The 16,739-nt window shown below is 36.7% G+C and overlaps 1 protein-coding gene across 4 annotated transcripts in view; it reads left to right on the top strand.

Moving 5' to 3' along the window:
* The window catches only part of PLEKHH2 (pleckstrin homology, MyTH4 and FERM domain containing H2), a 101,835-nt gene that overhangs the window by 29,762 nt on the left and 55,334 nt on the right, over positions 1-16,739 (top strand). For 3 of the 4 annotated variants that reach the window (XR_011504062.1, XM_014833612.3, XM_070512171.1), the window contains exons 4-9: positions 4,592-4,741; positions 6,115-6,198; positions 6,819-6,900; positions 9,962-10,147; positions 12,062-13,023; positions 15,784-15,859. Coding sequence is in view for 3 of the 4 variants with exons in the window: in XM_014833612.3 (XP_014689098.1) it covers positions 4,592-4,741; positions 6,115-6,198; positions 6,819-6,900; positions 9,962-10,147; positions 12,062-13,023; positions 15,784-15,859 (1,540 nt within the window). In the remaining variant the exon portion in view is untranslated. The remainder of the gene's footprint in view (positions 1-4,591; positions 4,742-6,114; positions 6,199-6,818; positions 6,901-9,961; positions 10,148-12,061; positions 13,024-15,783; positions 15,860-16,739) is intronic. The other variant, XM_070512172.1, reaches the window with a different exon arrangement.

Raw genomic sequence — 16,739 nt, 5'->3', positions numbered from 1 at the left:
ACTTGATTGGTTATTTTAGACATACTGCCTTAAATCAAACTCTGCCTCCGCCAAAAGAAGAGTGAGAATTGCAGATCTCCTGGAGTTTCTATACAATTTAGCAAAATATATAGCTTTTTCTTTTTGTCACAACACTTTAAGTTTATTCACTACCTATTTTGTTATACTTCAGAGGAATTTTTTCCTTAAATGCTTCATAATGAATCTAAAAGTTGACAAGAAATATAGAGAGAAGATGAATTCTCATGCACCACTTATATCACCTTTTTTTGGCCTTTGCAAGACTAAGTAAATGTTATTAACTTAGAGTAACTGAATCCTTTGCTGTCTTTAACAATTACCATGGGACTGTGGCCTATCTGCTATTTATGTTGCTTGAATTTAGCTTATCCTTTGTCACTGAGCCATATCCTAAGACTTAAACTGTATTTATATTAACCAAAAAGGAATGTTTCAACACCAAAAGCAGTAGTCAGCAGAAACCAGCTCCACTCAATGCTTTATTTAGCTTTGTACATTTTTCTGCTTGTTTATTAATTAATGAGTGGTATCACCTGTATAACCGTTAAATAAGATGCCTATAGAAAAAAGTCACACGTTTCTCCAGAGAAATCTTGGCAATCTTTATACTTAATGCTATAGAACATTTTTATTGTTGCTATTCACAAGTTTTGAAAACAGCGTGTGCAAATCAACCCAATACTACTAATGGGTGTTCTGTGAGACAGAAAAAGCAGCGAATAGCACATTTAGGAGATCCTGATACACAGGATTCCTTCTCGAGTATCTGGTAAGGTGTATACTTCAGTCTATTACACTAATTTGTGCTAACCGAAGAGGGGCAGATAATTTCCCCTATAAAAGTTTGTGTTTTCGTTCTGTCCTTCTGGGCTTTGATCCCTTGCCTGTATGTGATTCAGACTTGTTAGGAGCTGGATTTAAAGTTCCCTCTGACCATTCTAATATGTGAGCTAGTCTGCCTTTCTGTAAATTTGCTTCTTGATAAATGATTACTACTCAGTCCTTCTGATATCCAGGACTTTGTAGTGATTTGCTTCATTACATGGAAACCTACTTTGTCCAGTGCTGTTCCTTTTCACCTTCAGTGAGAATAGTTCTGGTCTTACTGCGTAAACTATAGAGTACTATGCCAAAATAATTGAGTTTAAAATGTGATTAGAATGATTAATTAATGTGCAATAAATTGTAAATAACTGGAAAATGGTCTGAGACTCAAAATACTCTTACAAGGCCTTTCTTCATTCTATTTTAGAACTATCAGGTGTCTTTGTCTGCCGTTGTAATGTATAGATAGAAATAGAAATTTTCAACCCCCACTCAAAAATACAATCACATCTTGATTACTTGTAGTTGGGGAGAAAGGGATGAGGTTGGAAATGAAAGGAAGGAAATACTGATATGGGTAATTGCAATGGGAACAATATTTGCAACTCCTGCTTTCTTCAGAGTTGGTGGGAAGATGGAAAATAGCTTTGGGAGTTGTGTCAGGGTCCCCAAGACCACCCTCAGGTTTGATGATTCACTGGAAGGACTCACAGAACCCAGAAAAGCTGTTATATTCTTGGTTATGGTTTACTACAGTGGAAGAATACAAATTAAAATCAGCAAAGGAAAAATACACATCTGGCAGAGCACAGGAGAAACCAGGTATGAGCTTCCAGTTGTCTTCTCCTAGTGGAGTTACATAGGGATGCACTTGATTCTCCCATGAGTGTGTGACAACACGTAGGAAGATTGTCAACCAGAGAAGTTCATCTGAGTATTAGTGTCCAGAGTTTTTACTGGAGGAGGTCAGTTTTGTAGGCGTGGAATGCATGCATGACTGACCTTAGCTACTCAGTCTCCACGCCCACCAGAGGTGAAACTGATACAGCATGGCCCAGGACCCCAGGTGAATGAACAAAAAGGGCATTCACCATAAATCGCATTGTCAGCGTAAGTTATCTGGTGTGGCTCAATATCTCTGGTATATAGAGACAATCTTATCAGGCAGGATATTCCAAGGGCCCTAAGATTATTTCCCAGGAGCCAGTCAAAGGCTAGTCCTTTCTTTGGAATGTGCAGGGTTCGAGCCCCCAAGTTTGCCGAGTTAACCCTTTACTGCACAATAGCTTAGGGGCCTCAGAATCAAGAATCAACAAGACTTTGGGGAAATGGCTGAGGAGTGTGCTGATGTGGGTGGAGGCAACCAGAGGTTCTCCTTGAAGTAAAGGAGAAAGGCAGCCTAAGAGTGCGTTCCTCACCGGAAGATATCCATATATAGATAATTGCAAGTTTATTTAACAACCAATTTGAATTCACAGGTGTTTGTTATTGACCAATCTCTGAGTAGTTAAAATTCTTACATGGTTCAGGTTAAATGAATGGAAAAAGAACTGGGCTATTTTCCGTGTACTTGTGGTAAGATATTTTAAAAGGCTGCTTGGCTTTTATGTAAGCCTCTTAGCATTTCTGTAGACCTCTTATTCATACTAATTACCAAGGAAGACTGGCTGACCCTGTGGAGCTCGGTTCGCCAGGACCAGTTGGTAAGTAGATTGCCTGTAACTGCTTTGTAATCTCTCTCCCTGAGAGATTTTCCCACTTTTGCCAATAGTTTTCCTGCCTAGGAAAATCATTTATCTAAAAATAATGATTGAGTTAAACAGTTGCTCATGGCAAAGATGCATCTAACATTGATTCATAAAATGAGAACACCTTTCAAACTGAACGTGTTTTTCAGAGAAGAGTACTCCCAAATCATAGTTTTCCAGGACTGTAGACCTTTTCTGAGAGGACAGTTTTATGCAGTAGCCCAATGTCTGTAGGGTGGCTTGCTCCAACTTAATAAAAGGAGACTATAGGTGTAGGTCTGGTAATATTCCTTTCTATTCTTATTTAGTTAATTTTGTTTTTCTTGAGGTTTATCATCTATTATTCTATCCCTGGAGGAGAACTGCCATTTTGGACTTGGTCTTGTCTCTTCTCTCCCTGCTTCCACAGCTACAGATGCCCTGTGTGGAACTGGCTTACCATCTTAACATTGACCCTTGGTATTTACTGTCCAGCTCTCTGACGTGCTCTGGCTGTTTTTCATGACCGCATCTCTGATGTAGACCTTTGTTCTTGATCTCGTGGTCTGTTCCTGCGGAAAGCTTGCTATGTTATGTTAAAAAATCTAAATCCTAAGATAACTTAAAATTGTCATTTGGCTAGTGGAATACATTTTTTCTTTTCTTTTTTTTTTTTAATCTACTTTTATTTTCATAGTTGCCAGCTGTGTGGGTGGTATTTAAATAGGACACTTTTGGCATTTGAGTTGAATTTACATTTATACCTTGAACCCACAGATGAAACCTTGGTTAAAAAAACAAAACCCAACTAACCTTAACACCTTCCATCTAGAAGCCCTCATTAGTCAAGTATTTTTGAACTTTAAGTAAGTTTATTGTGATTTTTCAGAGGTATTTTACTAGTTTAAGATTTTTCATCTTCCCTATCACCTTTAATTTCTCAAATGCCTTTACTTATTTTTCTTCTTTGCCCCGTATAATCTAAAACATTGCTAAAATTACATTCTTACCTATTTGGAATATATGGAATAAAAGTCTTAATATTATATACAGTGCCCAGTACTTTATTTTCTTTCTTACTGTCATTAACATGTCACACATGCCTTCTAAGATTTCATATACTCAAATGTGTTTTGCAGAAGATTCAAGCAGAGCCAATATCTCTTAGATATTAAAATTGAGGCACCACTCAACCCCCAGCCACCCACCGATCTCTTTTATCTTGTTCTATTTTTTCCCATTACTCTTATCAGCCTGTGTAACGTACTTTATGATTTTTACATCTTTATTATATTTATGATCTGTCTTACCCACTAGAATGTAACTTCTATGGAGGCAGAGATTTTGAGTCTGTTTTATTTACTGATGTCTTCCTAGGACCTGGAACAGGCGTGGCGCTTGGCAGGTATTCACTGAATATTTGTTAAATTAATGAATAAATAAACCCTCACTGAACACACTCTCCTACCTGTATCTTGACTCTCATACTTTCTTATTTTTTATGATTTCATCATTGAGGCTTTAAGGTTCTTTTATTTTCCTTTTGCTTTCCATTGTGTATGTCTTTCTTTGTTATCTAAGGTCAATTTTTTCCCCAAAATGTGTTGTTATATTTAGGTTGTCCAATCTGAGTCTTACGTCACCAGTCATTTTCTTCACTTTATATTCTTACTTTGTTTAAAATATGAAAAAAATGAGGGCTGGGAACTTTCTGATTCTATGCTCGTATGAAATGCTTTGCGTATTATCAGTGCTCTGCTAAACATGTACATTACTTTATATGATAGCAATATACTGAGACTCTCTTATGTACCCTTAAGTACCTCAAAGGTGACACCACTTGGCAAAATAGTCTTCAGACTTTATAATTCTTAAATATATTAAAACTTGTTCAACATTTTCCTTTTATGATGATACCTTTTAGGAATCTATTTAATGTTAAAGTAAAATTCTAAGTTTAATACTATGATAAATTAAGTACATGCGTAATTTTAATATTTTTTATCCTCTGAATTTAGGTACAAGTTATGGAGGAGAAATTAAAAGCAGCTAATATTCAAACCAGTGAATCAGAGACAAGGTTATATAAAAAGTGTCAAGATCTGGAGACCCTAATACAGGAAAAAGATGACATCATTCAAAACTTGGAACTGCAACTTGAAGAGCAGGTTAGGAAGAGTTTGATCATCAAAGAGTTCTAAATATGTGCGTTTATTTATGCATAATTGCAAAGATTAAAAAGAGAGCCTAGGGGCTGGCCCTGTGGCTGAGTGGTTAAGTTCGTGCACTCCGCAGCAGGCGGCCCAGTGTTTCGTTGGTTCGAATCCTGGGCCCGGACGTGGCACTGCTCATCAAGCCATGCTGAGGCAGCGTCCCACATGCCACAACTAGAAGGACCCACAACGAAGAATATACAGCTATGTACTAGGGGGCTTTGGGGAGAAAAAGGAAAAAAATAAAATCTTTAAAAAAAAAAAGAGAGCCTAAATTTCTAAATTTTTGTCAGAAATCTTCCTTATTTGGTCAACCCATAGGATCACATCATGTTTATTGGTGAGAGGTGCAAGTAAATGGCATTCACTTTAAGACAGGAGTGAGTCCAAGGCAAAGTCTGACGCTTTTTGGATGTGACAGTGCTCTTCAAGTTGAAAACATTTGGTTGTCAGCAGGCATTTATGTCTGTAAAATGTTTGAAACAAATCTTTGCTTTAGATTGTTAGGGTTTTGGAAATATTTATAGAATATTATATTTTTAAATATATGTTTGACACTAATCTTTCTGTTTAGAAATGTATACACTTTTTAAACCACTTTACTGAGAGATCAAATATAGTATTTAGTGTACTTTAAAATTTCATTAGGAAAAAATTGTGTTAGGGTTGTTTATTTAAATGGTCACTTAGCATCATTTAAATATGACCACTATAAAATTGTTAAATATGTTTAATTGTTGTTTATTTTCAGCATTTAAAAAAAATTTCTCTGGGACCAGTGTTTCTTTAGGTCAGTGATTTTCAGCCCCCACCCACTGTGATTTATGTCATAGTCACATTCTCAGTAATTTTGTGATGATAACCAGATATAAAGGTTGGTCAATGTGAACTAGAGTTTCTTGATCTTTATTCTTTCTGGATCTTTTAAAACTAGTGTTTGAGGGGAAAACAAGTCCTGCCGCTGAGGAGATTCTGATTCTCCTCTCCCTAACCTGATTGACACCTGTTCTTCTGTTCTAAACCCTAGACCATTTCCAGAAAGGGTTTATTTTGTGGATAAATTCAGTGGATTGATTTAATTGTATGATCTTTCAGAGAAAGGGAATATCAGTTGTTAAAACTAGGATATTTGCATATATCTTTATGGTTTATTATTGTATCTGCTGGACAGTTATTCTCATTTTTTACTCTGTTTGGTAATTTGAAGGCAGATGTATTAACTTGGCAACAGATTTTAAGTGGATTTGCGTTTTATGTTTATGAAATAACATTTCCAGACTATTATTGAGCTTATGTTTGAACTAAACAAACTGCTAATTTTGTTTCAGAAACAAATAAGGATACAGGAAGCTAAAATAATAGAAGAGAAAGCAGCTAAGATCAAAGAATGGGTAACAGTTAAGTTAAATGAGGTATTTATTGTTATGTTTTGCCTTTTCTGTACCTTTTCTTTCTTTTGAATAGATAAGTCATCAGAATGTGCGCTCCTTCTGAGTGAACCAAAATTCTGATCAGTTGGTGGTGCTGCTGTCTTTTGGTAAAGTGAGATAGGTAGCTTTCATTCTAATGTCTAATGTATTTCTAAAATTAAAAATATTGACAGACTCATGGTAATCAGTGTAAGTGGCCTCATTCTAATTAGTTGATTTAAATTCTAATTAGTTTTAAATAATTATAGAACATATGTTTATAGCTCATAAAATTAATGTATTCAGAATCTGAGAAGTATACATTATTTAGTTTACGTCGCAGATTAAATGCTGAAATAATTTGGTTTAAAGTAATTTTATAATGGAAAAGGTTTAGGGGGTGAAAAACATTTAAAACTCTTGGTTCTGGAAAAAATAAATGTTGAAGCCATAATTAGCTAGGTTGATAATCTCTACTGATAAATTCACCCGATGTTTACTTATCATTTTTTTGTACTTTGCTTATGTGTAATTAGATATTAACCTTTTCTAAATATTATAGTTTACTAGTACATTTTGTAAGTGTTATCCCTGTGTAAAGGAAAACTATTATGTTCTTTTAGCTGGAATTGGAGAATCAGAATCTTCGTTTGATCAACCAAAACCAAACCGAAGAGATCAGGAGAATACAGTCAAAACTGCAAGGTGTGAGCGCTTTGACTAAGATTGCTTGGTTGGGTTTATTTGGCAATATAGAATTTTACTATTGAGCACTTGAAATATGACTAGTCCAACTAAAGAACTGAATTTTACATTTTATTTAATTGCAATTGATTTAAATTTAAATAGCCACATGTCCATATTAGACAGCACAGCTAGGCAGTAGCAAATAACCCAAAGGGGGTAATGCTAATTTGAATGTTTAATTTCAGGTATATTTGCTTAAAAAAAAATCAGTCATGTTATTTCTATCTTCAATTTGTAGCATGGTGATCAACAATGACTGAAATTCTTACAGCCTGAATATTTTGAGCAGAATTTTATAATATGAATAAACCCTTTGCGTTTTCCAATGCTTAGTTACTTTCTTTCTTTCTTTTCAACCTCAAAGCCTACCACTCTGAGTGGTGGAGTTGGAGACAGAAATGTACTTAGTATGCTATTCTGATGATAGCCACTCAAGTGCCTACTGAGCTGAAGAGGAGGTGAATAAGCAGGGTGGATGTGTAGCTTATGCTTATTAAAGCCTAGTATAGTGCTTTTGCAACTTTTCTTTAGTGACAGAACTCTTTTTAAAACAATGTTTTTTCTGTAGACCCTCAAGAGATAAAACAGGGAGAAGCAGTATCGGGTGATGGGTCCAGAGCTCTGCCACCTTGCTCTCACTCATGACTCTTCCTGCTCCCTCTGCAACATTTCCGCAGAACCCTGGGGTCTTGTAGAAGGCATTGGAAAAATATTGGCATGGTAGAAAGAACACTGAATTCAACTTTAATGCCCTACAATTTAATAGCTGTGTTTTATCTCTAGATTTTTTTTTTACATCAGTAAAATGGTGATTGTAATAGTGTCTTACTGGTTTCATGGGGGGTTGTTGATTATAGGACGTATGAAAGCTTTTTGTCTACTGCATGTTAATACTTACACTGTCATTTTGTGAAGGGAAAAAAAATTCCTCTGTTTTCGTTCTCCTCTCAATACCTCTGACAGTAGATGTGTGGGAGTTTTTCCTACACCAAGCAATTCTCCAGTTCTCAGCAGATGCCGACTGTGTGTCCTACAAATTGAACTCAATTCTGAGATTATTTGCTTGGAGTTAGCATCAGATCCCATAGGTTAAGGGCTCAGTCCCACAGAACTACCCCCTGCTTCAGACACAATCACAAGTACAGATTGTCATGCCTGCTTCTGCTCAACTGGCTGTAAATCGGAGGTTCCCATGACCCTCTCCTCAGGTTCAGTAATTTGCTAGAGAGGCTCACAGAACTCAGGCAAACAGTTAACTTACTAAATTACCAGTTTATTACAAAGGCTATACCTCAGGAACAGCCAGATGGAAGAGAGGCATAGGGTAAGATAGAGGAGAAGGGGCAGAGACTTTCTGTGCCCTCACCAAGGGCGCCACCCTCCCAGCACCTCCTCTTGTTCACCAGCCTGGAAACTCTCTGAACCCCATCCTGTTGGGTTTTTATGGAGGTTTCACTGTGTAGGCACAACTGGTTGATTCAATCACTGGCCACTAGTGATTAATTCAACCTCCAGTCCCTCTTCCCTTCCCTGAGGTCAGAGGTAAGGGGTAGAGCATGAGGCTGAAATTTCCAACCCTCTAATCACTTGCATGGTTCTCCTGGCAACCAGCCCTCTCCCTGAGGCTATCTGGGGGCTTTCCAAAACTCACCTTATTAACATACACTCAGATGTGGTTGTAAGGGCTTGTTATGAAAACAGAAGTCACCTTTATCAGTCTTAGGAAATTCCAAGAGTGTTGGAGCTGTGTGCCAGGAACCATGAATGAAGACCAAAATATGTTTCTCATGTCACGCATTTCCTCTACCTATATGATGAAAAATAGATGTTCCCATAGTTGATCCAGAATTCCATATTTAGAATTAAAGTTTTAGGTCTTTGTGATGTTCACCCTTATTGAAATAGATTGGGTGTACTAAGCCCACTCTCAAAAAGCTGTTATTTTCTCTGCTATTCTTAGCCTGCAATTCTAATCTTCACTGGCAGCCTCTCAGGTCTTGTAGACTAGAGGATGCTGATCCTTGGAACCTAGGCTTGGACTGGAGAAGACTAGATATATGGAGATATAGTACTTAAAAAGTATATAAGCATATATATGATTATTAGAATATTGTGAATTAGTTCTGTGAGAGATGATTAACATGAAAATATTAAAAGATATATCCAGAGTACACTATATAAAGCTATTTTTCTTATACTCTACTCAATTATCAGTTGCTATGTAACTTAACCCTTTGCTGCTTTCCCAGAGTTAAGAAGTTAATTTCCTTGGAAACTTTTCTCACTATCACTGGAATCTCCATGCTTTGATCTTACAAGCAGCAGTGTTACAAGTCCTAAAGATGAATTAAACCCATGATTAGGTGCTTGAATAGTCACTCCGCTAGCTATCTAAATTCTCTATCTAGAAACTGCCCCCTCCCTTTTTTTTCTCTAAAGAAGTGATTAAGGCTCTCCATATTGTGTTCCCCCTTCATCTGCTTTCTTATGAGAAGCCCACTGAAAACTAAGATAAGCAAAAGTTGTTTCAGTGATCATGTGATATTTGCCCCAATGATGATCTAAATTTCCTTTGGTTGTCTTGGCAACCAGAACCCATCCCTTTTTCTCACCGTTAGTAGCATTACCACACAATCAAATTTTACCAGTACTTGACTGGTATTTACCGATTCTTGACTTTGTGAGAAGCTATAACTCTCTAGTTGTTTATAATCTGGTTTTTTAATTTGTGTTTTTGTTTTTGTTTGAGAACTAACTACTTTTAAAGAAATTAGATATTTTTCTCTCGTCAGTTAAAAAATATTTTGAGCATTCAAAATATATAAATGGATTTTAAACATTGGCATATGATATTAGACATTGAGGGTTCCATGTTACTATACATAAGTAAAGATGAACTTTAGTTTTTTTTCTGGAATGTGTAAGGAATGATTGGTTTAGGTTTTTATATGCTTTGGCTCAATGTGTAATGAATTGTTATAAAAAATTCAAATCTTGCTTCTGATTAATCATCTTGCAGAAGTTCAAGGGAAGAAGTCATCCACTGTCTCCACCCCGAAGCTTTCGGAAGGCCAGCGCCTAAGCAGTTTAACCTTTGGGTGCTTTTTATCCCGAGCCAGGAGTCCTCCTCAAGTAGTAAAATCTGAGGAAATGAGCAAGATATCATCTAAAGAACCCGAGTTCACTGAAGGAAAAGACATAGAAGGTATTTATGGACTAGAGGAATTTACTTGGACTTTTTTTTTTTTGAGGAAGATTAGCCCTGAGCTAACATCCATGCCCATCTTCCTCTGTTTTACATGTGGGACACATGCCACAGCACAGCTTGATAAGCCATGCTTAGGTCGGCGTCAGGATCTGAACCAGTGAAACCTGGGCTCCCGAAGCAGAGCGTGTGAACTTAACCACTACTTTGCCAGCGCCTACTTTGACATTTTTTAAAAAGGAAAAATCGTTTGCTAAGATTGATCCAAATTTAGCTTAATTTTCCTTATTTTTTTCTTGACAACTTGATGTTTATGAGAATATTTCTAAAGAGCAGTACAAGGTTTAACTTTGTGTGTCTAGTTATCTTGTGTGTCTTTTGAGAGTATGATGCATGGGAGAAATTGATTTTCCTCTGATACTTTTTCCTGCAGTAGGTAGCAATGATATTTAAAATTAAAAAGTTGACAGTTATACCTACAAGGTACTTGTTTTAGCTGAGCTTCAGATTAGAACTCTGAACTTTCTAGTCATTATTTATTTAAAATATAAAAAATTACCTAATATGAAATATGAAATTAAATATGACATAGCAAACTTATAAAGAAAAAGAACACCAGAGGACAACTTAGTAACTGCTTCGATTTTCCCTTTGTATCTTCTGAGAGGAAAATATTTGCGTAGATGTTTAAACCCTCGCCCTGTGGGCAGATTTCTACCCTTCTTTTAGTCTTAAAGCCCCTCTTAATTTTGCTTTGTTGTGCAGCTGCTGATTTGTCACCTCCTAGTAGGACTTTTCCCAAATATTTTAGAAAAGCTTGAATTTGCATCTTCTCTATTTTCAGTTCTTGCTCCGTTCCTGCAAAGGAGAAAGATTATAGCCCTAAAGGCTGTCTCTGTGCTTGGTTATGAAATTCTGAAAACGACATAGTGTTTTTCCAATCAGAGGGCTCCTTTGCTGCTAGCTTTTATGCCATTACTTGCATTTTTTTTTCTCTTTTGAGAAATCATTTTAATTTCCTTCTCACTTTCTAAGAGTCAGTTGGGTATAGCTCAGAACAGCTGAGGCTGCCTGTCCTCAAATTTGCTCATTTGCAAATTTAACCAACTGCCTGATACCAAGTTGTAGAGTATATTTCTTCAGCCTCTATTTCCTTAATTATGAAGGTCATATCTGTGTTTTCAGGTTTTCAAAGCCTCTTTTTTCAAAGCGTCTTCCATCTAAGTTTTCGGTTCACTGTGTGAAGCCTATAATTCATTCTATTAATTATGTTATTAGCAAAAGTAAGCAATATTTAAAGACATTTTTAAACAGTGTTATTCTTATTATAAAAACACATTCTGTGGTGATGATTAAACCAAAAGTAGACTGAGGAAAGCTTTCCTCTGGTTATGTTTCCTTCATGGTTTTGCATATTTCATGTATTCAAGTTTGGGAGCAGAGTTTGTTTTTTAAACTATAGTTTTACATTTATTATGTTTAAATTTACTTATGATAATTTTGAAATTTAATTGAAGGAGGGTTGTCATTTTCTTTGCTTCTAAAATAGAATTAATGGTGTTCATTTTTTTAGTGGCTGCTGCCTTTGATGGTCAGCATTGCCCTATTTCACATTTTGCTTCTTGTATCATCTCTCCTTAGACTATTCTCAGGTTTTTTTCCCCCAGCATGTTTCTTTGTAAAAAGCAGTTTAATGTTGATACTATTCTATTGAAGTATTGGGTCTCCATGTTTTATAGAAAGCTTAGTTTTCAAACTTGGGTTTAAAAAAGACATACGACTAAAAAAGGATAATATAAATTAACTTTATTCATATTAAAATTCCAGTTTATACAGTATAGTTACATAAAGCTAAATGTACAGAAAGGTTATATTATTAAAGGCAACATCCCAATGTGATACATCTTTTTCTAGAAATGGAAATTCTAGAACAGTCTGTCGATAACCACATTCAAGAAAACAACCGAGGTCAGAGAACATTACATCAAACCTCTTGTGTCCCAGAACAGAATCGGAAAGCCAGAACAAGCTTTGTAATGGATGGTGGCGTATCCCAGAATTCGGGGGCACCAGTGAGTGACTGGAGTTCCGACGAGGAAGACGGGAGCAAAGGAAGGTCCAAGTCCAGGTACACATCCACCCTTTCCAGTCACACGTCAGAGGAAGGAGTCCACTGTAGCAGAATGGGCAGCGAGACGTATCTGACAGCATCTGATGACAGCAGTTCTATGTTTGAAGAAGAGACTTTTGGCATAAAGAGACCAGAACACAAGAAGCTGTATTCTTGGCAACAGGAGGCACAGTGGAAAGCTCAGAATTGTCCTCTCGGAAAGGGAAGTTCTGAATCAAGTAAAAAGGAGCATGATAGTTCCTCAGATGAACTGAATAAAAAATTTCAGTCTCAGAGACTGGATTATTCATCTTCATCGAGTGAGGCCAACACCCCAAGCCCTATTTTGACCCCAGCTTTGACTCCAAAGCATCCAAACTCACTCCCTGGAAAAGGAACACATTTAGTGCCTTCATCAAACCTGCCACCCGCAAAGTTGAGGATTCCTAACGTTTTCAGTATAAGTGTAGCACTAGCCAAAAGGCACTTGAGCCAGCCACAGTTAAGTTCTGATAGGATGTTTGGTACAAACAGAAATGCTATAAGCATGATACGACCACTGAGACCTCAGGAAACAGATCTTGATCTAGTTGATGGTGACAGTACAGAAGTTTTAGAGACTATGGATACTAGTTGTGATGATGGATTGTTTTCCTATGACTCTCTGGAATCCCCGTGTTCAGATGACCAGGAAACCTGTGACTCAGCCAAGAAGGCGGCGTGCAGCAAACCTCCAACTCCTCCACTGCACCGTTTTCCCTCTTGGGTAAATTATGTTGCTGTGTGCAACGCATGCACCCTCATTTTTTCTTAACGCTCATTTTCAGGTTTTACTTTCTTCTTTTCCTGTTTCTTTGCAAATCCAGCTTTGTCCTGACCATTCCTGGTTTTCAGAATACAATTTTCCTTTCTCTTTCTCACTGAGTTCTGAATCAGTTGAGAAATAAGACAAGGATAAGACAGATGGGAGATAAAAATATTACCCTTATTATTGATAAAACTGATTTAGAGAATTGGTGGGCAAATGAGCTTTCCAATAGTTTACCTAACCTCGGAATTAGCTAGATTTCTTCCCTCCCTCCCAGGTACCACTGGACCACCACAGGCTTCCTCCAGGGAGGCCTGCCCCTCTAGAATTTACAACCTGGAGAAAGAACAAGTGGTTGTTTCCACAGGCAGCAGGCAGCTACTTCTCAAGAAAAAGAAGAGAGAAAGGTGCTGTGATCTGCCTGTCTCGTTTGTCTTTCCAAACTTAGCAGGCACATTAAGCTGCTCCTCCTCTGTGGGGAGGAGAAAGTGAATCCTTGGAGACAGATCAGGAGTGTTCCATTACTGGACCTCCTTCCACATGGAAGGAAACATCAGGGGTGGGGAAGAAAGATTCCTCCTAACTGTAATATTTTTTGGGTAAATTCTGGACCAGGACACTTAACTTTTATTGGTCATCAGTTTTTGAACTTAACCATTTACTTGATTGGCTTTGACAGAAATTTAATTTTACTCTTCATGAGCTTATAAACCCATTGCTTTAACCAAAAGCATCTTCCTATGTATCTAGCATAGATTGAAATTTCTTCCGTTGAAACATTAACCATTAATACAATAATTAACCCATCAGTTGTGTGATTCTTCTTAGGAATCGCTAGATTAAAAAAAAAAAAGTCTTCCTATATTTGAAACAATGTGAAATCATCTGTTTTGTAGATTTAAGTTTTCCTTTACATATTGACATAATTTAACCTTTGACCTCCAGAGAAACATCTGGATTGCAGGATTTTTTGGTTTTTGGAGTCATGTTCTGTTATTCTTATTTTTTTATTTAGAGACTAATGCAATTTTAAGTAAATTAAGGCAACTGTGTTTTCCTAGTATAAATTCAGACTTTGAGATGTATCTGCTCTTATTTACTTTCAAAAGAACATTTCATTGCACATGAACCCGTCTGCAATTTATTACTAAATTCTGAATAGCGTTAAAAAAGTAGACGTTATTGGCATGTGAATCTCTGGAATTCCACTTGTGTTCCCCTTTAGGCAGTGAGGAGTTGAAGTTTTGCTTCTTTTATTATGTTGAGATTTCCAGAGATTTAGGTTAGGCTTTCAAGTTCGTTTTATTTGGCAAACCCTTTTTACTACTTTTTTTGCCTTTCTCTCTTTTCCTCATCTTTCGAAGCTATTCAGTCCCGAAAAAGTAGTATTGCTTTTCAAAAGCCTTCTAGCAGGCTGGCCAAGCTTGAAGTTTTATTTCTGTTTGTTAGGTATTTTCAGGTTTCAAAGAAAAGAGATGTATTCTAGTTACCTCAATTTATGAGAGTTTATTTTAAGGATCTTTGAGGGTTTATATTAAGGCATAGCTCATTTTTATTGAACTCGAATATCATTCAAAACACAATAGTCACTCTAGTGGGACAACAGGACATTATAGCAGCACCCCTGATAGCCAGCACCTTAGAAACAGGTGACACCCATTGCCCTTGTCCAGTGGCTCAGCTTGTCCTCTCTGTCTACACTGATTCTCTTTTACTACTACTGACTGTTCTCCTCCACCCTCTCACAGCCTCTAACTGCCTCACATCTCCTGCTCTTTGCCTTATTTTTATGTCTTTCTGTTCTGACCCCATTGCTGTTTGTCTTTGTGTATCTCATAATCACGCTCTCAAAGAAACTGCCTCTGATTTGTTCAGTCAGCCACTCTTCCATCTAAAGTGTCTCGGATAGTTGGAGATCTCATGCCTGTTATCTCATAGGCCACTGGCTAGCACAGACCTGAAGAGGACTGCCTTCGTTGCACTCTATGCCGTGGTCCAGACAGTTGTGTCCAGGTTAGACGCATTAGAGTTCAGGGCATGGTGATCTATGCATTAGGAACAACCTGGAGTCCCTTTTCTCACAGGTGGCCAGGATAATAGCCTTTCCGGTACCCATTTCAGAGATCTCTCTTAGAGAAGAAGAGAAAGCAAAATAACAACCTACTTTTGGAACAAGATAATATTATAAATTTCATTGCAATTCTCAAATTCATTTGTTATTTGACCTCAGGTATTTCTTCTACTTCATTGAAACATTCTTTATTTTTTCTTTAACCATATTCTAGAATGGTAGAATGTTACAGGTAATATTTATGTGTAGTCAATGATTATGAATGGTTTCTGGCTTTGTGTTGCAGCCATTCAGGGTTTTCCCTTTTTTTTCTTTAACCATGTTCTAGAATGATAGAATATTAAAGGTGGTATTTAGGTATAGTCAGTGATTGTGAATAAGCTTTCTGTTACTTTTTTTGTATCTCCTCAAAAGAATTTAAAATACCAAGCAAAAATTTGGGAGCAAAGATAATAGTGGAGTGTATAATGGAGGGAAAAATTTCTGCAATGCTATTCACAGGCATATTTTAGTTGGCACTGATGACAATTTTATAATAATGCTATACTCTGGTGAATATTAAATGAAGAACAAATGAAAAACATGTGTATTGAAAGTAATCATTTCTTTGCTTTAAATATCCAGTTTAAATTTCTCTTTTACATTAGGAGAGCAGAATTTATGCTGTAGCCAAATCAGGCATTCGAATGTCTGAGGCCTTCAATATGGAGAATGTTAATAAAAGTAAGTGATTTTGCATGCTACAACATGGACGAACCTTGAGGACATTATGCTAAGTGAAATAAGCAGTCACACAAAGACAAATACTGTATGATTCCACTTATATCTAAAGGTATCTAAAGTATACAAATTCATAGAAACAGGAAGTAGGGTGGTGGTTACTAGAGACTGCGGGGGGGGGGTGGGGTAGGGGGTGGAGGGGGGAGTAGTTGGTGAATGAATATAGAGATTCAAATTTGCAAGATAAAAAAGTTCTAGAGATCTGATTCACAACAATGTGAATATCCTTAACACTAACTGAACTATACACTTAAAGATGGCTAAGATGGCAAATTTTATGTTTTTTACTACAATAAAAAAATGTTTAAAAAAAATAAGTGATTTTTGTATTGCCATTTCACTAGCCAAGAACTTCTTAAATGTCTAAAGTCATTGGAATAAATAGAATTATGCACTTTCAGAAAATGATTTCTAAGCTTCCTGATTTATATTTTAAAATTGAGAATCGTGTTACTTAGTATACAGGCACATGTATGCTCAGCTCTCATGTAGAGAGAACCTCATTATGTTGTTCCCTGAAAGAGGCTAAAGCGAAGAAACTGTGGAGTTTAAGCTGTTTAAAATTATAAAAATATTGGTCTCTATGTCCTCTTTTTCTAGAGTTTAAAATACATTCCTCCTTTCTTTTTTTCTTCAAAACATTGTTACAGAAGCAATGCGTGTCCATTATGAAAAATAAAACTAAACAACAGAGAACTGTCTGGAATAAAAAGAGAAATTTTCCGTGGTTCCTTTTACCAACTCCCTCCCTAACCTAATCCATATCTTAAGAGGCAACCATGGATGTTCTAGTCCTTTTCAGCTATCTTCTATTCGTACCATT

This window comes from Equus asinus, chromosome 6 (assembly GCF_041296235.1).
Source record: "Equus asinus isolate D_3611 breed Donkey chromosome 6, EquAss-T2T_v2, whole genome shotgun sequence".
NCBI lineage: Eukaryota > Metazoa > Chordata > Mammalia > Perissodactyla > Equidae > Equus > Equus asinus.
The sequence above is the reverse complement of the archived record's forward strand: the minus strand, read 5'-3'. Positions and strand labels throughout refer to the sequence as shown.